Genomic DNA, 21,718 nt, shown 5'->3' with positions numbered 1-21,718 from the left:
CAACATCAAGAATCACCTTAAAAGCTGAATTAACCAGTCAAGCCCCTTAACGACCTAGAGTTATAAATTAATATTACATAATTATATTTATACTAATATAATTTTAAAATAACAATGGTTCAAAATTATGATAGTTAATAAAAAAATTAGAATACATATTTTTATTACAATTCAAATTTATAATGATTAAAAATTAGAACAAATATTTTTATTACAATGCTATGACCACAAACAAATATAAATTACTTCAAAAAATTGTTCCTCTCAAATGAAAAACAAAATAAGACAAATTTTATCTATATAATAAATAATAATAATTAAAAAAACAACAAAACTAAAAAAATTCATACAAAACTTTTATTTCAACCATACCCTACCCACGTTTTTGGATTAAAACACCCCTTTTTATTATTTCTGGAGGTATTGCCGACGCAGGGTATGCTGAAAATCCTCTGCATCTTAAGGTTTTGAGGTAAGATCACGAGAATACTATCTTTGCAATGTATAATGCAGATTTGTTTCGGAAAACACAAAAATAAAATCTCACTTAGGGCAATTTTTTTTTTGCTGTGTTTGATTTTGCATTGGAGGAAGTGGGCTTGCATTTAATCTGGGGCAAGGGAAGATTGCTTGAAGGTCTGGATTGTATCTGTTGATTTTCTGACTGGAGTTCTGTTATTGAGATTTTGGGTTTATTGGAATCTTAGCTGCTTTGGTTAATTTCTCTTGACATGAGAATCCCTATGTACTGAATGATTGTTAGTTGGATAGTTTAAAACTCTACCAGGGAAGATTCCCGTGTGATTTAGACTGATACTGTCTCCTTTGGAAAGATGATTTTGAATCCAGGGCTTTGACCTCTGGCTTCTATGGTTCGATAGCCCTTCATATTTTTAATTTCTCCTTTTTTAAACCTGCCGCCGCGGGAATATACATGGGTAATGTTCTGCGACTTTTAATGATCCTCTGGACTTTTTTAGGCCGCGCGAGGAAATCTCGATGGTTATCGGATCAGTTTCTTTTTACATGATTAGTCATAGTGTTTATATATTTTTACCTTTAACCTATAGAGCTAAGGAGTTAGAACAGATTTCATGAAAGGGGAGATTCCAAATTGTTTGTCAAAATTCTTACAGGATTATTCTTAAATCTAATTTGTCTGTCTATAGTTTTTGTTTAAGTGTGCCTTTGTAGTGGAAAGACAAGTTGGACTTGATAATAGTCACAAAAAATTTGTTCGAGAAGCAAGATATATTAGTAAAATACAAAAAAGTTACTACAGGTGGTACAGATATGTAAGACATGATATTCGTTTGATGCATTCTATTTACATAGAGAATAACTAGAAATACAAAAAAATATTATAGTCATTGTGAAGATGCAAAATTTGGTTTAATAAAACAAAATGTTTATTCTGTAGAAGTAGAATCAATGAGTCACACACATTTCGATTATAAATGATTAGTCAATCAAAAACCAAGGAATACAAAAGAAATATGTAGAAACAGATTTAAAGGGGAGGAAAAACCAAACGCTTGCAGAAGGAAAGCTGTGGCATCAAATTTTGGTGGGGAGGGAGGCACTGCCACTTCTGACAGACGTGAAGCACTCATATTGGAGGTAAAGATTCTGATAAACCCTTGAGAAAAATAAAACCCTAGATCTTTATTAAAAATAGTAGGAATACAGCAAAATACATAGAAATATCAATAAAGGCGAGGAAAGACCAAACCCCGACAGAAGAAAGCTATGGGAACAAATTTTGGTGGGGAGAGAAGGTCTGCCACTTTTAAGACAGGTGAAGCCCTCATATTGGAGGTACAAATTCTGAAAAACTCTCGAGGGAAATAAAACCCTAGATCTTTATTAAAAAATGTAGGAATACAATGAAATACATAGAAACAACATTAAAGAGGAACGAAAACCAAACCCTTACAGAAGAAAACTGTGGCAACAAATTTTGGTGTGAACGGAGGCACTGCCACTTCTAACACAGGTTAAGCCCTCACATGGCAGTTTGAAGTTCTAAAAAGCCTTGAGGAAAATAAGTCTCTAGATCTTTATTCAAAACACTGCATGGTTGATGCTTGCAACAAAAAATGCATTTGGAAAAATGATGTAATTTCTTTAAATTTGCATTTTATTTTCCAGTTGTATGCCATCTCTTTTGGAACTTTTCAATATGAATAATATTGATATCCATATTAATTGTTAATGATGTGCTTGTATATAAGGATTTAAAAAATTCTTTTTTCATTTTAATTAAAGATATCCTTTATTTAAGTGAGTCCTAGTTGATCCCCAATTAAACCATAGCGATCTGTTCTCAACTCCAATTAAATACCCAATAATACTTTTGATTGAATTTTTCAAGTTTGCTGTTTTAACCCAATCACACCTAGCAGGAATTAAACTGTACTAACTCGTACTGAACTCTTACAATGTCCTATATAATATGTTTGGTTGAATGTTTTAGGTTTTCCTAATGTATGTATCTTTGATGGCTTGTTTATTGGATTGCCACGACCTTTAAGCAGTTTGCAAGTGCCCACATAAACCTTTGATGGCTTTTTTATTGGTTTTATGGTGTATGTATCTTTGACAGCTTGTTTTATTGGATTGTCAGGAAAATAATTTATGAGTAGTTTTCAAGTGCTTTGTTTAATAAATATGATGTCACATTTTAATATTAAAATGCTTGATTCTGTGAAAACCTTGATGTCATCTGTTCTCAATCACACTTGGAGATACATTGTTAGGAAAATGACTATATTTGTTGTTTGCAAGGTCTCTTTCTTTTTGATAATTATGATAATACTTTTATGATTTTGAAATGCTTGCTAATGGAAAAACCTACATTGGCAGTTCCAGTCGCACTTGGAAATGGACTAGCAGGCATATTCGATAAAGAAATTTTGTGGAAAAAACTTCATCATATTTTTTAGACTTTGGCATTAAGTAACTCTAATTTTTGGAGGTCTAGGGTTGAAATTTCTTCACCAACCCATATATTAGAATACAGCTCTGAGGGTTCTAGAGTATTTCATTTGATGTTATAGTTTGTGAGGATCTAGTGGTCTGGATTAAGCCAAAATGGCTTGTGTTAATTTCTTTCTTAATACCCTGTTTATTGTACATTTTTAAAGATGAATTGTCACTTAGATAATGAGTTGGATTGGATTCAGTTGTATGTTCACGATTCTTTCTTTCTGATTGCCTTATTTGTTTTGCAATTTTTAGATAAATTGTAGCACTCAACCTGTCATGAAGATGGGAATGCACCACTGGGGTTATTAGCTACATCCAAGGGTCTATTCTGCCATCATTTTCGTGGGATTTGCATCTAACCTCATGTTGGAATGGCCAAGCATTCTCTCTCCAATGGTCTTTGAACCTTGGTCTTCATCATACCAACTGTTTCACCTTTTATTACAGACCATGATCTGCTGGATCAGACCCTCTTTGATGTACTTTACGGAAGATTCTAAACATACTATTTTAGATTGAATGAATTGTTAAGAGTGTTGGCATTGACATTCTGTGAAACAGATGAACAAAAAGAATTAGGTTTTCTACATAAGATGTAATCGTTGTTTTTCGCTGGGTTGTCAAGGACTGAAATCTCATAGTCAGTATTTAAGCCCCAAGCCTTTCTGGCTTAAAAGCAAATTGGGGTCCATATATAACTGTGAACTGCTTGTTCTTTAACAACAGAGTCACACTATCAAAAGAAATATGCTTTTTCCCATTTAAGTTTTGGTGAGTGCAGGTGTCATGGTCCATAAATATGAAATATACTAACAAATTTGATAAAGATTATTGCTTAAAAGACAGATGAATTTATTATGATTTAATACTGCATTTGGTTTTGTTATTTTTCATGATCAGATTAACCATAATAAACAGAAAACTAAAGTTGCACAGTAAAGCATACAAATAGAGGATCACACAACACAAAAGCTACCCTGGGAAAACCTCCCTCTTGGAGGAAAAACCCAGCAACAACAGATCCTCAGATCTAATTATTATTCTGAAAATGTAGATTCACTTACCCAGCTAGGGCACAATACAACAGCAGGAGATAATAGATAAGATCAGACTTATCTCAGTCCTTAGAATGCATGAAATCACAGTGCTGATTTGCAAGCCTTTACACAGAAATCCATTGTCCTTTGATTGTGCTTCACTGCCCTTCAATGGTGGTTTGTTGTCCTCTAATTGTCTTCGCAGTCATCTTCTTGTCTTTGCTGTCATGGAGAACAAGTTCGCTATCCTCAAGGTGTATTCATACTAGCACAGCAGATGATGTCCTCCTTCAGTCAGATTTCGCATTGTATATAGGAGAGGCAGCTTGCATATAACCTTCAATGAATTCGCTGGCCTTTAGGCAGAATCGTCATTAGATAAACAGTAGAGATAGTTCACTTGTATTCATAACTTTCAGATTTCGCATATGGAGGAGCAGAGATAGTTCGCTGATTGTGTGTGGTGTATATATCAAATGATACTTCATTTGCTTGCATTTATATATGATTAAGCTCCCTTAATCACCCTCCAAGTCGGCTAGGGGGTTTCGGCGCCAAGGTTTATTTGAACCATATTTATTGCCGCCCAACTTGGGGCCTATATCCTTCACACGCTACAAAGTAACGGTTATAGGGTCTGCCCTATAATGAGGTTTGCACGTTACATATTGGTGAAGCCCTATCCTTGAGTGCTGAGCTGGAGTATTACGCGTTTGGCAAAGATTAGAGGGCCCAGCCCTATTTAAGTTTCCACGCCACCTAAATGAATAGGTGCGATTTACAAAGAAAAGGGCCCAGTCCTTTTGGATGGGTTCTAATGTTGCCTTGCGGCAATTAGAACCCATATCCTATTTATTTTCACCCTAGTTACAAAAACAACAGGTTTCACAGTTTAATTACAGGATGAAGTATGGACAGCTTGGTGCTCCCCTGCCATACCTAAATGGGGGATGTGCTCCTCTTGCAGAGAGGGTTGTCATATGATTTTTTTCTTTTCTGGAATGGTGTGAGGGTGGGATCTTCTGTTCTCATCCCTAAGGTGTCCTCTTTAAGGAAACGCTTGAAAACTAGGGTGTCATGTCCCCAGGGAACCTCTTTTGGACTAAAGATTAGTAGGGTTTGACCTATGGGTTGAAATTTTATAGGTTACTTTTGTTTCAATGTTGATTAAAACATTATTACTTCAAAATGCTTCAATCTGTGTTGTTAACATAATTTTTACTTGAAGATAACTCTTGTGCAGTGAAAACAAGTTTGCCTTTTTTGCCTTTGTCCCTATCAATTATTTGTCAAATTCGTTGAATATGATACATATAAAGGTAAAAGCAATTTTCTAGGTACATGCCATAGTAGCATAAAAACTCCAAATTGAAAAAAGCTATGTTTAGTGTTAATTAAAATCCTTGGGTTTTGGAGTGTAATGCTGGCCTCTCTCTCTCTCTCTCTCTCTCTCTCTCTCTCTCTCAATCTTAACTGACCCTAAATTAAAAATCTAACATCATGGAAGTTTTACATGCTTTGGAATGTTTGCTTGAAAATAACTTCATATATCGTTTGGATTTCTAGCTTTTTTCCCAAATTATTCTCTCATTATTTTGCATCTTTGTGAACCTTTCATTTCTTTTGAAGAAACATGGCCGCTAAGTATATACATATATATCTGAAATATGTATCAATATTTTAATTCTATATGTCCGTATGTATACATGTATATTATAGATATTCACCATTTGAATAGTATAAATCAAGTGATCTTTTTTAACTGTTTTATTTTTGTCAAGTGCACACTGGTTGAACAACTAATTCATTGCTTAATTGAAACCATACATCATTTTTTACAGTTACACATAATTTATAAATAATTATTTTTCCTTTGTTAATGTTTATGAATTTTTATTTTTCTGCTTAACATGGTTTTTAAATTTTAAATTTTGTTTATATTTTGAATTCATGATAATGAAATATATCTACCTAAGTTATGACATAGGTTTTGCATGTTTTTAAAAGTTTAAATAGCATTTATGAATAAGGTGATTTCATTTCCCTTAAGTAGACAATCTCTGGTTCAAAACACACATCTCTTTAGTACATGTTACCAATTAGTAATCTTTTCTGCAGAAGCAATTCTGTCATTAACCACTTATGTATGAACTAAATCTTAAATTATTTCTATTTGTTGGAGATAGCCAGGGTTTGTAGCCGCGGAGGATCGGAGCTTCAGATCTTCTCATTATTATACCTTCAGCTGCAGTTGTTGCAGCCATGTTACGAGCCAGAGCTTCACGTCTTTATGAATTAGTGGTATCATTCTTTTCTGTCCCTACCTTAAAATTTTTCCAATACCATTGATCATTGAGATAAACTTGGATTTCTTCTAGTATTAGAAAGTTTGGATGTTTTGCAATGGGAAATTTCATGGTTATGAAAAAGGCATTGGCTAGCTCCTTAGTCACTGCGTTCGCTGAATTTTCGGCATCAGGTTCGAAATTCAGCGAATTTATAAAGGCCGTATGAAATTTGTTAAAATTCGCTTCACAGATCAAGGGTTATCAAAGTTGGTCTGGGTCAAACTCCCTCACTGGAGGGCCCAGCCCAGGATTATGAGATGAAGTTTGTTTTGTGCTGAACGTAAAAAGAAGAGACTGGTGTTTAGGTAGTTTTTTAGAATTAATTTGTCGTACTGGAGTCTGCATTCTATGACAAGAAAAGGAGAAGCTGCTGTTCTATATGCCTTAAAATTTGTAGCATAACAGGCAAAGGTTTTTTCCACTGTCTGACCAGTCGATAATTGCCATTGGGAGGTATCACCTCTGCCTGCAGCCCATAAAGACTTCGTAGGGTTTTGTGATGGCCATGTCGAGAAAGGTGATGCCACTATTTTTAATTTTTAATTGCTTTTCGAAAAATACATTGCCCTCCTAAGCTTTTATAAAAATATACAAACATGAACTAAACTATTTTTTCTGCGGCTTTTCCAGAAGTACATTGTTTTTAATACCTTATATTGATTTTTTAATATATTATATAACAAATATTTTGCTTTAATTTTTAATAGTAACATTTAATATATTAATTTTTTTTAATATTGAATTTAGATTTTTTTTTATTTATTTATTTTTGATCGATAATGGGCCGAAGCCGATAAGTTGTACATATCCTACCCCCTTTGAGATTTGAACTTGTGACCTCTCTTTCAAGAGCACAAGTTGTCCACCACTAAGCCAACTCAGGTTGTTCGAATTTAGATTTTTATTATTAATATATAAAATTTAACAAATTTAAATTAAAATATTTAAAACAAATTAAACAATTTAATATTATTCTTTTTAATAGTTTTGTAGATATTTTAATTTATTTTTTTTAAAAAATCATTTATATAAAGCGAATTTAATAACAAATTTTTTTCCAATTTTTTTCTGCTATCAAATTTCATCCAAATTTTATTGTTGGCGAATTTGAACTCAAACGTGGTGACTTAGGCTAGCTCAAAAGATCTGGAAGTAAGAGGTTTCAGAGAATGCTAAACAAAGTTATTTTGGAGAATGTTCACCTTCATAAAATAAACTACTATGTGAAGCTGTTTTATCTGCTTTGGCCCTTTCATGTCTTGAAATTGTTTGTTGAAAATCAAAGGAGTATCTAGTATAAGTCTGTGAATCAATAAATAACTTAATCCCTTCCATATAATTCAATTTGATAATTTATCAAGTAAGAGTTAATGGAAATGGCATAGTAGTAGTACCTGAATAATTTGACCATTGGCAAGGAATAATATCCGAGGGAAATCACTGTGAACTAACATTTTGTCTGTGGGTTACGTGTTACTAGTAAAAAAGCAATCATTATGGCCTTTGGGCACTTATGAAAATGTAGAAAAGACACACATTCTGAATTTTGTATGTGGTTGTAAATCATGTGTTGATCAAAGATTTGGGAACCTTCCATTACATTTTTTTTGCTTTATTTAGCAAAAAAAGAAAAAAAACATTGCAACCCATAGATATCGAAATGATTGAAACGTGAGGGAATTCTTGGTAATGAGTATGGAGTTTGGACAGACCTTCAAGATGCATTGCAGGGAATTCTTGGTAATGAGTATGGAGTATGGACAGACCTTCAAGATGCATTGCAGGATCACATTTTTGCAGTGTTTACCAAATCTTTCTTGATATTTCGGACTGGACAGATTTGTGCTCTTCAGGTTGGGCAACTTTTCATTGGAGGAGATCTAAAAATGTTTTTGGAATCAAACATTGACTTAATAAAAAACTGTAAACCTCACTAATAAAAACAAGAAAAAAACCTACTCTTTTATGCATGACTGCCAGTATGAGAGGGAAGAGTGAACTAGGAAAGAGACGCTGGAGCATTTTGATGTTATTGAAGTTTGAAATTCTTTTATCATTTTGACATATCTATATATTCTATTAGTTACAGGATTCTGCTTGAGAATTGTTATGAATTCTATATTTTTTTGATTTGTAACATTCAAATTTTTAGCCTGGTGTGAGCTAAATGAGGGCACAAATGGGGGGCCTCATCCCCTGTATGAACGCATTGCATTAATGCAAAGTCCAAACCTGCAAGCATTGTAGCTTAGCAGGGGCACAAAGCCTGTGAGCTCACTGGCTTAGTGTTAGGGTTTGGAGCACGAAGACATGGGTGTTGAATGCCAATAGCTTCAATGCAAAGGTTCAAGCCTACAAGTTCATTGGATCAATTAGGGTACAATACTAATGATCACAATGGCCCAAAGGATGTTTGAACCTTTTTTGCTACAACAACAATGCCATAATTTAACCATTATGCTATGCCACGAACAACAAATTGTTATGAAATTTTATGGTTTATGTGTAATATATATTTAAAATCCTAAATGGGAGGATTATTTCCATAACTGTTTTGAAGATTTTGGATGTCAGATTCTTTCGACCTTCCAAATGAATTTAATTAACTTGGTAACTATGCATTTTGTACATCTTTAAAACTATTACTCAGATGTGCTCCTTAGGTTCCATTAACTCGCAACATGACTCTTATGTTTCTGAGCTTCTTGCACTATTTATTGGACTCCTTTATGAGACTTATGTTACTTATGTTACATATGTTGCCTTAGTATTGACTGTTAAAAAATATTATTAACTAGTTTAATCTCTCTCTCTCTCTCTCTCTCTCTCTCTCTCTCTCTCTTTGTACACAGACACATGTATGTATGTATGTATATGTATGTATGTATGTATACATATACATATACATATACATATGCATATGTATGTATACCAGCTGCTGCCTCTCTGACCAAGGTCCAAACCCAATATACTTATGCATGTATGCATAACTATGTATATATTATATTTGTGCTGTCAGCTCCATTGTCCCTAAATTTTGGTACATACTCCCCCCCATCCCAAAACTATTCTTAAGATAGAAGAATATATGCCTAGTATTTTGATAGATGAAGCATGTATATTCCTTTAATGCCTCAAAGACACATACCTTTTATGTTCATGCCCAAAATATTTGACAAAATGGATCTAAGGCATATAGAACTAGATTTTATGTTTGCCGCTAGTCTGGTCCCTGATAAAAGTAAAGCTTAAATGCCTTGAAACTTACTGGAACTCGCAAAATAAAAAATGGAAGCCAAAAGCAAAAACGATGACTCATAAAGTCTTAAGATTTCTGATGCTAGGCTTGGATAAGCAAATCACTTAGAACTGTATAACTAATTTGAGAAGCTGAAGAAGAACCTTACAATTAACATATCTGCACTGGGAGATAGAATCTACCCAAAGTTTTTAGATAACTGTCTCAATTATGCCATCAAAAACAATGCAAATTATGCAGTTAAAAAAAAGAAATTGGATAATACTTGGTCATTCATCAATTATCAAAATGTACAATTAAATACATTACAGCGAAAACAACTTTCAAGTCATTGCCAGTTCAAAATTAAAACAAAATGAAATTAGAATGACCTTGGTTTATTGAGCCTTTTTTGTCTATTATATAACAATTTGGGGATGCAGCATTTTTCATGCCGAAGCATGACATTCTGCCTTGTATTAATGCAACATTTTGTATTGTATCTCCTTCACCTTTTCCTTAATGTTTAAGTTACTCATAATTAGAAGAAGAAAATATCTTCCTCAAACAAATTTTTTAAGTTCTTATTGAAATTTAGAATGGCAATGAAATTTAGTACAAAATCAATCAAATTTTCATCCACAAGTACCTTCCTATGATGAACTATTCCCAAAGACTGTTTCAATCGCAATTTGTGGGGTGTCCTGATCTTGAAAATTCAAAGATCAAATTACAAGTTTAGATACCCCTGTATACATTAAATCTTGCATATAATGTCTTATTTTCATGAGATATGCCAAAACTCAATTCAGGTGGTTGCAGGTCTTAATAGGTGTTTGGAACCATGTGACGCTTTGCAAACAGATTACATATTCAGGTAATCATTTTTGTAAATAGGTAAAATTACAATCTTTCTGGGCCATTATCCCACAAAAGGTGGAAAATGAAGAAAATGTCTGATTTTTTACAATGTTTTAAGAGTTGTAAACCTCATTTTGCTTATAACTCTTTCAGACATGACCTCATTTGGTAGAATTGGGCAAGGTAGAGTTGCAGAGTCAAATTTAAAATAATATAGTGAACAGATGTGCTGAGATTTTCAGGGGATCCAGCCAACCTCCAGTCACAGCATTGTGAAAATATTTCTGCAGTGACAGATTCAACGGCAGTCTAGATTCAAAACTGTTCGTCATATTTGACTATGGACAAAATTGTTTTAATGGAGCAGGGTCATCACAATGGGTTGCACCATGACTATTACTGTTACATGTAAAAGACAAATGTTAAAATAGCAGATTCCAAACTTTCAAAAAGAAGTTTAACCGGTTTATCTTTGGTCTTGTGCATGGGAGACTTTGTATCTTCAAGTTAACTCATCTGCTCATCTCTAATTACAAATATACCGTTTTTGGATCCTGTAAGACCATTCTTGGGTCATCTTCTTATCTTTGGACCTTTTGGGGGTAAGCTCTTGCTGATGTGGGAAAGATCTGCACATAGTTAAGGGTGTTTGAGGGATTACTTGAGGTATTAGTTGACGGCATATCTTCATTTGGCTGAGGGCTGCAGTCTAGCATGCTTGTATAACAAGCATTCTCCCAGCATTTAAAAGCATGTGGATGCTGTTGATGTTGCTGCTACCCTGTCGTGCCTCTAGGGAGGCAGCAGGCATGTAAAGATATGTACTGATAGTAGAAATGAGGTAGCATAGAGCTTCACTCTTGCTGGAGCTTTCCCACATTGCGTTTCTTCAAGGGTAAATTTGTATGTTTATCTCATTTTGTTGTTGTGGTAACTGGTTGATTTATTGCTTGCTTAATTGAAGTGAATATGACTCCTACCTTTACTCATGCAATTAATAAAATCTCTAATTGCTTTATAAGTTCTTAGTTTATTCTTCTCAACATTTGTTGCTGTTGTCACAGATTCAACCTCTTAAGTGTTTTTGTAGTGCTCTTGTGTTTCTTTACATGTTCCTTTGAACTCCATTGACCAAATGCGTGGTTGTTCGTGGAAATGTTATCATTCTTTTCTTTCTTTGTACAAGACACCATGTAACAACTTGATAGATGGATGTATGTGCTGGTGACTTGATACTTACCAGATTCTAAGTCATTTGATGTCTATTATATTGGACTCTACTTAGAATTTTAAAATTTTGTCAAAAGGATATGATAACTATTCAATTTGTTTATCTATTTTATCATTATTTTACCATGACTGCATGAGTTTGTTGTAGAATGAAATGTTTGGCTATCGTAATTGTTTGTCTGACTGAAAAAAGGAAGCATACAATTGGTTGGTTCAGACAAAAAGGGAAGTTGATGATTGACTATATTTCTAATTTTCTACAGGCTAGAACACATGGCACAAGGGCTGTTGCAACAAGTACAACAAAATTTTCTGGCACAGAGATTTCAAAGCAGTCGTCCTCTGGTGGACTTTTTTCCGGGCTTGGTGGAAGCAAGTCGAGCTATCCTCCTCTAGATTTGCCTTTGCCAGGTGTACAGCTTCCTCCTTCAATTCCGGATCATATAGAGCCAACAAAGACAAATGTCACAACTCTACCTAATGGTCTTAAGGTTGCATCTGAAAACTCACCGGTATGTTTATTTCTCTGGTAATGCTACAAAAGGCTTTTTAACTAGTTTATGTTGTTTTAAAATTTAAAGTTTAAACCCTTGTTTGTGAAAGTAAATCTGTTGTTTCTGACACTTTATTTGCAATTTTATCATTTATTTTATTTACAATGTTATTATTTAATTGAATTAAATTCTATATTGAGATGGATTTGCTAGTTAAAGTTCTTCTTGAACTGCTTGATGACCAGAGTTCCACTGCATCAATTGGATTGTATGTTGATTGTGGTTCTGTGTATGAGACACCCTTGTCAAGTGGGGCAACTCACCTCCTGGAACGAATGGCATTTAAAACTACAAAAAATCGCAGTCATTTACGGATGGTTCGTGAAGTGGAGGCTATTGGAGGAAATGTTACGGCATCAGCATCCCGAGAACAGATGGGTTATACTTTTGATGCACTCAAAACGTATGTACCAGAAATGGTTGAACTGCTCATTGATAGTGTGAGAAATCCAGTTTTTCTTGATTGGGAGGTCAAAGAGCAGGTATTTCAACATGCTTCTCAATACATTAATTGCATTTTTTCTATTTTAAGGAAGGCTTACAAGTTACAAATATTCTTTGTCTTGTTATATGCATTTATAAATTTTGCGTTTACAAATATTTTGAACTTTTATTTGTTACAGCTAGCAAGAATAAAAACAGAGATTGCAGAGATTTCAAATAACCCACAAAGTTTGCTTTTGGAGGCACTTCATTCTGCTGGCTATTCTGGTGCATTAGGGAATCCTCTCTTGGCTCCCGAGTCTGCTGTAAGCAGATTAAATAGTACAATTTTAGAGGAGTTTGTTGCTGTAAGTGTTGTTTCATTTTTTTATATTCTGTGAATGTGACTGTTGATATTAGAAGCAAAATAAAATGTCTTCAAAACTCAGTAATATACTAACGAGGGTTTTGTCAAAGCATGTCCATCATATTGTCAGTATGTTAAGTTTCAATTACAGCTATTTTATTCTTTGCACGATGATTCATTTACAGGAGAATTATACTGCTCCACGCATAGTTTTGGCAGCATCTGGAGTGGATCATCAACAACTGCTCTCTGTAGCTGAGCCGTTGTTGGCAGATTTGCCTCATGTTCCTCATTTTGATATAGCAAAGTCTGAGTATGTTGGTGGCGATTTTCGGTGTCAGGCAGACTCGCAGGTAAAATGTGTCATGTATTGCATAGTTTGCTGTTTATCATTAGAAGAATGCAATTTTTGATTGTTTTGCTGAATATTATTCTTTCTGGGTAAAGCATTCATTCTTTTATCTGTTTTCACTTTTAGTGTTGCTGCCTAATAAATTTTGCCTTTTGATGTCAGAGTACTCATGTGGCTCTTGCATTTGAGGTTCCTGGTGGTTGGCACAATGAGAAAGATGCTATTGCTTTAACAGTTCTGCAGGTGCATTTCAATATGCTCTAGGTGTAATATATTTGTGAAGTACTTTGCACATATTTGCAGTGTTGGTTGTTTGCTTGTAGAAACTACGTCCGTTTTAGATATGCAAGTTGTGTGTGATTTTCTGTGGTAAAGTATTATTCTGTGCTAATTTCAAATTATCTGTTTTGTATAAAGACACTCATGGGAGGTGGTGGTTCTTTCTCAGCTGGCGGTCCTGGTAAAGGGATGCATTCTCGATTGTGTAAGAACTATTGTCATTAAGTTCTATTTGTGGAAAGCATATCTCTTACTATCATATGTCAGTAAAATATGTAATTCAAGAATTCTGCTTATTTTATACACTCTGTATATTCTTCAAGTCTATTTTTATATTATTTTATTAATAGGATATACTAGTAAAATTAGTAATTAAGAGCAGAGGACAGAAGCATGTGCAGTTTCAGCTGTAAATGTAACTGCCAATGCTAGTTTGAGTATCATTGCAGTGAAATGTCACCTGTTCTGTGTAACATTATTAGCCTTTGTTAGCTTCTGTTCATTCTTTTATTCATATTTTGATTTTCAATTAACCGCAATTAACTTAATTTTTTTGCAAAGGTGCATTGCATTTACTCTTACCTGTATTTTAGGTACTTTATGAAAATACATTTTAGGGGTTTTTAATTTGATACTATTGTAGTCAAATAACAGATCTTCGTGTTTTGAATGAGCACCAAGAAGTGCAGTCATTTAGTGCTTTCAACAGCATGTACAATGACAGTGGTCTTTTTGGCATCCATGCAACTACGGTAAGATATTCTCATGATGTAAAATCTTGTTGGACTAGACTTTTATGTTGGGTTGTATCTGGACTATTTTATTGTTATCATGTTTTACAATGCTATTTGTTGTGTTTTGGAATTTGAATTATATATATAATAAAAGTTTCTTATATTCCGTATGTGAAAAGGTGTGTACAATAGTGCATTGTGTGCTCATTGATAGTCAAAAGTTTATAGGCTTTGAACAATTGAAGCATTTTGGAATAAGGGAGAGGGTTCAACTGACTTGATACTATTGGGGTCCATTGGTTGTGACAATATTTGAATAGTCGAGTGAACAAAAAATGGTCATTAAAATAAATCAGTTGGAAAAACAAGTTTTTCATGACAAATAGGTGCATGAAAAATGGATGACAAAATCCACAATCAACGGACCAACCCTATCTTCTTTAGAGTTAAAATCCCCCATTTGTTATACCTTTAGAAATGGCTCTTGAAATTTCTTTAATACCTAAAATGAAGATGTGCTACATATTTTTGTTGAAAATATTAGCTAAGTTCGGATCATATAAATCACATGTACATGTATTATGTCAATGTAATCATTTATTGGGCTAGACCCAAATGTGGCGTGGGAAAAGGCAATTTAATATGTAATAGGGCTGGGCCCAAAATGTAACGTGCTAAGGCATTGGATTGGACCTAAAGCCTAACGTGGTAAATATTAATATAAACAATAAATTGTTGCAAGCCGACCTAAGGAGATTTTCGCCAAGAGAAGGGTATATACATAACAACTTCAAGATGAAGTTAAATACAATTCACAACATTGCTTAATAGCGATCTGCTCTTCCTATCTCTGCTCCTCCATTATATGCGATCTATTCTGCTATCCTTAGACACCTTCTGCTGGTCTGCATTTTGGCGAAGTCCAAGGGCTTATCAAGTTGTCAAGATTCTGATTCAGGCTGTTAAAGACACCTTCTGCTGTTTCACTCCTTTGGTCATCTACTGATTAGGGCTGCATCATCTATCATCATGCTAACTTGCTGTTAGAACAGCAATCAGAGATAAGTCTGTTACATTGTAATTGCCTACCATTGATATAATACATCTTAAAGTTTGAGGCTGGGTTTTACACCTCCAGGAGAGAGGTTTTCCCAGGGTATCGGTGTCTTGTGTTTATTGCTGTTACTGTTCTTGTTAATTGTGTTTTAATATTGTCATTATTTATACATAGTCTGATTATATTCAAATTGATCAAATTAACACCTAATTGCTTTAAAATTAACAATTTTTAATATTAATTATATATTATGTGTGATCATTTTGTTTTTGCAGAGGAATTTTTATTAGTATTACTGCATATAAGCTTGATGTTGCACATTTTTTATAATTATTATATATTATGTGTGATCATTTTGTTTTTAATCTTTTGTAGAGAATTTTTTTTTAGTATCAACGTATATAAACTCTCAAGCTGATATACAGCAACATTTGTTGAGCACAAAGAGCCTTTAAACCTTCACTATTTATCTTTTCTGGTTTGGGAATGGGTTCACCATTATGGCAATTTTTTTGATGGCTCAAGTATAGCTGGGTTTGGCTGTGCAATATATATATATATTCAAGAACTCAAATACATTTCAATTTTGTAAAAAGAATTTAACTACTTGGTAACTCAATGCTCCAGCTCACAGAGAGAGGAAGCACAATAAAGAACAAATGAACCCAACAACCCTTGACCCCATAAACTGCTAACACTTATTTCATGGAAATACAGGGTCATCTTAAATTGATCCCTGTTCCTTCTGAAGAAAGGCTTATTTTTTCTTGTAACTTTTGTCCAATGAGCTGAACTGTAATTTGCGGAATCATCACTCTCATGCCCAGAAGTCAGATTCGCATCCTCCAAAGGAGGAAAGTCCCCAATCTGAACAATACTTCTCAGTGTCTTGGGAGAAACAAGTGCCATCTTTAGAGGGCTGAACCATAGATTGGAGAGATTGTGGTTCCTGCCGAATCTTTAGGTCTTGAACTGCCCATTGGGTCCCAGCAGGATGTTTAGGCTCCAAATTCACTAATTGAGGTCCTTGCAGACTGATTAGGCTCTGAAAGCAGCTATCACTCGGGATCTGAAAACACACAACTCCTCAGGATCTTCAGTTTCATGAAGAAAGATGTGTTGGGATTGAATGAGCTCCATTCCACCAAGTAGCTGGCTTCTTTGATTGAATTCTTTATGAAGTGGAAATTTGGAACAAGCCTTCCATGAAAGGTGCTGTAGTGTAGCCATAGTCTGCACTTGGATGCTACTCTGTAGTGCTTTTGTTGCTTCCAAATATTGTTGTCTACCTTGAATCCTATTTATGTTGATAATTGTTTGAAGAGATTCATCTCCATGAGGATCCAAACATGAAATATTGATTGAACAAAATAATTGGATAATCTATTCAATGATATACACACGTATATATAGAGATTACAAGACAATGTTCTATAAATAGAACTAGTTGTTAATGTGAAATCAAATAAGCTAAAACACTTAAAAAGCTAAATAATAAAAAGCTAACTAAACAAGTTAAATAAGTCAACTAAATAGCTAAATAGATATATAAATCGACAACTAAGATGACCACTAAGAATAGAAGATGACCATTACAAAAGATATTAATATTATTTTAACAGCCTCCCTAATGGTCATCGTACACAATACCCTACAGAAGACATTGCAGGTGTTATGATCATAGATGCAAAGAACACTCTGCTGCTACGGAGACCTTCCCAGGGTCTACAAAATGTAAATGACCAAGAGTACCAAAAGCCATCCAAGCTAATGTAGCCCTCACACGTGAATTAGAAATTTGGCACACGCGAATTACTGAAGCCTGAAACCATGATTTTGAGGAAAAAATCAGCAAACCCTTTTGCAGAAGAGTACTGAGCACTGTTTGCTCCAACAACTCCTAAATAGATTGCAAGATACCATGGTTGCAGATGTTTGCCCTGACAGTGCGACCCAAAATTGATTGCAACAAAGCACGATTTTGAGGAGAAAAATCGATCAAAACCAGAGAACTTCGCGAATCACAAATCCCACGCGAACTTCGCATATTACAAATGATTTTTGAGGAAAAAATCGAAAAAACCAACAAATAATTTTTGAAGAAAAAATCGTGGAAACCTAGAAATCCCACACAAACTTTGCAAAATACAGATGATAATTTTTAAGGAAAAAATTCTAAACACTACGAACGATTTGTGAGGAAAAGAAAAGTGAAAACCAACGAAACAAGAAATTTGCTTATCACAAAGCATAGAAGGCTGACTCCTCTCCAGAATGCTCTGCGACATGAGCCTGCTCCTGTTCCTGAGACCCTCCCAGCCTAGATTGCACGGATGCCAACAATTTCTTGCAATCTTTCTTCATATGGCCAAACTGGTGACAGTAGTTACACCATACACTTTTCTTCTTCGAAGACTGCAGATATCGACCTTCCCCCTTCTACCGGAAGGACTGACCTTTACCCTTGTTCTTATCCAAAACTTCAGCTATGAAGGCCTGTTCAGTAGACGAACTAGCGTTGCTTCCATCGATCTTGTTGTTGAAGCTTGTTGTAGAGATCAGGAAACTTTAGATCAACACTAGTAGATGAGATATTGAGAGTATCAATGAAATGCTTGTAGGATTTGCGAAGACTTTTCAGCGTGATCACTACCATATCCTCTTCCACCATGGTTCGACCTATAGCCAATTGGTCACGGATCTCCTTGATCTTCGTGAGATGTGCTTGGATAGAAGACTTCTCATCCATCATGATAGAAAACAACATATTCTTCAGAAAGAAAGCTCAGCTCTTGTCATACGTTTCATGAAGATCCTTCAAAAGATCCCAAATTTCTTTAGTTGTTTTAACTGAAGGCACTTGAGGGAGTTGATTATCTGTGATTGAGAGTTTGATAAGCATGAAAGCCTCTCGATTCTTCACATCATGTTTGTCTTGATCATCACCTGCTGTTGCAGGACGAGCTTCCTTGCCCAAAACAATCTGATCAAGGCAACAATATTCAAATATTGATAACATGCGCTGTTTCCAGTTGTAGTTGAAGCCATTGAACTTCTGACTGTGTTCCAACATGATGTTGGTCAAAGACGCCATCACAGAAATCGAGGTCAACGCTGAGCAACCGATGAAGGCACAAAAATCGAGAGAAAAGCTGCTGATCCCAAGTCAGAAAAACGGGGTCAAAATACCCTAAGACGATATTGAGGCACAAACCCTGAGATGAACGTCTGCTGAAAAGCACAGTTAACCCTAGGCTGCTTCAGAAAACCTTAACAACAAAAAAAAAACTCAAGAATTTTGATTTTGAAAAAAACCCTTGCTGCTGCCCCATTTTTTTTTTGAAAAAAACCAGATAAAAAAAACTAAAAATCCCAATTTCGGATATACAGCATAAACAAATCGCATGAGCAAACGCGAAAATCAACCAAAAAACCAAAAAAATGATAATGGTGTGGTTTTTGCCATCCATCCACCCATCGGAAAGAATGGTGCAGCCATATTTTCTCCATTCATTTCTTTGGTCCTCCACCACTTCTTTTGCCCTATCAATTGCATTTGTGAGCAACCTACAACAACAAAGTGAAATTAGGTCTTAGTACACAATTTTGATTTAATAAACAAGAAAACCAATTAAAAATGAAATCAAATGGACTATTTACTAACCTCCCACCCAAATCCTTGCGAGAAGGGGCCTTGTACCCTTTTCCTGAAACTGTAATTGCGGTCACCAAATTTAGCCAATAAGGACTGCTTGCCACATTGAATGGGATGTTGTTGAAGTGCCAAAAATCAGCACATGCAATGTCTATTTTCTCATGTGCCTCCTATTCCATCTAATGGCCTCTAATGATGGTTGTGCTTCAGGTGTGTTCCTGGGCACAAAATAATTACCTATAGATTGTGTTCGTGATGGCGATGCAGCAGGTACTCTACTAGAGGAAGCAAAAGTGGTGGCCAAGGTGGTGCTGGGTTTGCAAATATGTGGTCCACGACGAGAGCCCACTATGCCTTGAAGTGCTTCTTCTTCTTCTTTAATGTCAATTGAAGCACCTTGAGATTCAGCTATGGTTGCTCTCATGGCTAGTTTTGCCCTCTCCCTTTGCAATTTCTTCTCTTCCCCAGCTGAAAGTATGACATTAATGTCTCTTTTTATTTCTTCGGTGGCCCCTAGACATACTCTAGCATCATGCTTCTTGATGCCTACAAGGTGGTATTTGAGGCAGTTTATGCCTCCATGAATTACTTTTTCACATTTAATGCAAATCACCAACCCAGGGTTTGGTCCTTCATAGGCATACCTCCAAGCCCTATCTCTAGCACCTTTAGGACGGGTTTCTATATATCCAGATGGGCATGGTTCTAGTGGCCAATTATACCCTGAATTTGCAACACTGAATTAATGGTTAACTGTTAACCTACACATACAAAATGAAAAGACAAAGTTAATATTTTAGTTTAACAATTTAACAAACTATCTAAATTAGTTTAAAAAATTTTAGACATCATTCAAAGTTAAAAAAATAAAAAAAACCTATTAGGGTTTGATTTTTTTTGAAAAACTAGAGGTTCTTAAAAAAAACAGCGTGTTAAATCTTATTCCAATGTCTCAAAATCATTTTTGACTACTTAGGAATGATTTTCTATTCATCTAGATGCAACAAAAAATAAATAAAATGTTTTAAAAAAACATAGAAAAAAATCAGAAAACCTACCTTGGAATCTGATTTTTCTTCATAAACCACCTCAAATCTGCTTGAAATCCGCCTCAAATCCACTTCAAATTGATGGAAATCAGTAGTCAAATGTTTGGAAGAGTTTTTTCCCCCTCTCAGCAAAATAGAAGTCAAGAAATGATCAAATAAAACCTTTTTATGCCGTTTTTTGCTCTTAAACATTGGCGGATTAGTTTTTAATACCGACTTCTACTTGCGCCAAAAACTTGGCAAGTTTTTGGCGCAAGTATAAGTCATTAAAACTCGCTAGCCCAAAAAACTCGCAAGTTTTTTACTACTCGCCAAGTAGTTCATCTATGATTAGATATAGTGCTGACGATGAATGCTAGAACAAGAAGGTTTATCATCATTGTTTGTTTAACAATTGTCAACCTTTACTGCATTGATTTCCTGCACAACAGGTGCCAGTTGCTGACATATATTATGCTGCTTGTCGCTACCTAGTATGCCTGCATTGAAGATTGTATTGTGCTGATATATTTCTTGGAGTACAAGATCTGTTGCATGTCTACACATTGCACGTATGTCACCTTACCATTGTAGACACACATATGTATATGAATAGAATATAAAATAAATTTAGTAAATTTAGTTGTGAAGTCACAACCATTTTCCAGAATCGGTACAGGTGTGCATCAATTCTGCTGTTATTTTTTTTACTGATGAATCCAGTAAGGATTATACATTGGACGATTGTTTATTTGCTTGGGTTTGCAGTGGTCTTTTAACCTCCCTTTCGGTTGTTCTGATGCAATACTCTATATATTCTTAGGTTTGTCATTGTTATTTCATGACCAGTCAGAAGTTATATACCACAGTGACTTCTGTGGAGCTTTCACTTTTAAGAGAAAATAACCTAAAAATAAAGAAAAGTAAATTCAGAGCATTATGGACACATCTATTTTCTGTTTGTTATTATTTCAAGCTAAATTTGGAATGTTGTGGGGACACATCCATTTTCTGTTAGTTAATATTGCTTTGATTGTATTTTATTTACGATGACATTCATTTAATTTGATGTCTATCTGTGGGGATACTCTATATATTCTTAGGTTCGTCATTGTTATTCCATGGCTAGTCAGAAGTTATATACCATAGTGGCTTCTGTGTAAATATTACTTTGAAGAGAAGGTAACCTACAAATAAAGAAAAGTAAATTCAGATTATCGTGGACACATCTATTTTCTGTTACTTATTATTTCAAACCAAATTTGGAATATTGTGGGGACACATCCATTTTCTGTTAGTTAATATTGCTTGATTGTATTTTTATTTACAATGACATTCATAATTTGACGTGTATCTATGGTGCTGAGCCTTCTAAATTATTTCATATCTGTTATTTTCTAAAATTTGCAGGGTTCAAACTTTGTGTCAGAAGCTGTAAAGATAGCAGCAGGAGAACTGATAGCTGTTGCAACTCCTGGACAAGGTTGTTTAGTCAATAGTCAATTTTTTGTTGTTTGTAACTGTGCTGAACTTTTAGTTGTCAGTTTTAAATTTTAACGGCTGGTTT

The 21,718-nt window shown here is 34.7% G+C and overlaps 1 protein-coding gene across 6 annotated transcripts in view; it reads left to right on the top strand.

Annotated features, from left to right (window-relative positions):
• The first annotated feature begins 333 nt into the window (after nucleotides 1–333).
• The window catches only part of LOC131071793 (mitochondrial-processing peptidase subunit alpha), a 68,278-nt gene continuing 46,893 nt past the window's right edge, over nucleotides 334–21,718 (top strand). For 2 of the 6 annotated variants that reach the window (XM_059207277.1, XM_058007746.2), the window contains exons 1-10: nucleotides 334–472; nucleotides 6,212–6,326; nucleotides 11,966–12,214; nucleotides 12,442–12,738; nucleotides 12,880–13,047; nucleotides 13,232–13,399; nucleotides 13,561–13,641; nucleotides 13,816–13,882; nucleotides 14,332–14,429; nucleotides 21,562–21,634. In XM_059207277.1, coding sequence (XP_059063260.1) covers nucleotides 6,288–6,326; nucleotides 11,966–12,214; nucleotides 12,442–12,738; nucleotides 12,880–13,047; nucleotides 13,232–13,399; nucleotides 13,561–13,641; nucleotides 13,816–13,882; nucleotides 14,332–14,429; nucleotides 21,562–21,634 — 1,240 coding nt within the window. In that variant the 5' untranslated portion in view covers nucleotides 334–472; nucleotides 6,212–6,287. Of the gene's footprint in view, nucleotides 473–594; nucleotides 637–1,601; nucleotides 1,621–6,207; nucleotides 6,327–11,965; nucleotides 12,215–12,441; nucleotides 12,739–12,879; nucleotides 13,048–13,231; nucleotides 13,400–13,560; nucleotides 13,642–13,815; nucleotides 13,883–14,331; nucleotides 14,430–21,561; nucleotides 21,635–21,718 lie in introns of those variants that run through there. The other 4 variants (XM_058007751.2, XM_058007750.2, XM_058007749.2 and 1 more) reach the window with 4 other exon arrangements.

This window comes from Cryptomeria japonica, chromosome 6, assembly GCF_030272615.1.
Source record: "Cryptomeria japonica chromosome 6, Sugi_1.0, whole genome shotgun sequence".
NCBI classification, from domain to species: domain Eukaryota; kingdom Viridiplantae; phylum Streptophyta; class Pinopsida; order Cupressales; family Cupressaceae; genus Cryptomeria; species Cryptomeria japonica.
Note: the sequence above shows the minus strand (reverse complement) of the source record. Positions and strands in the feature narration are given on the sequence as shown.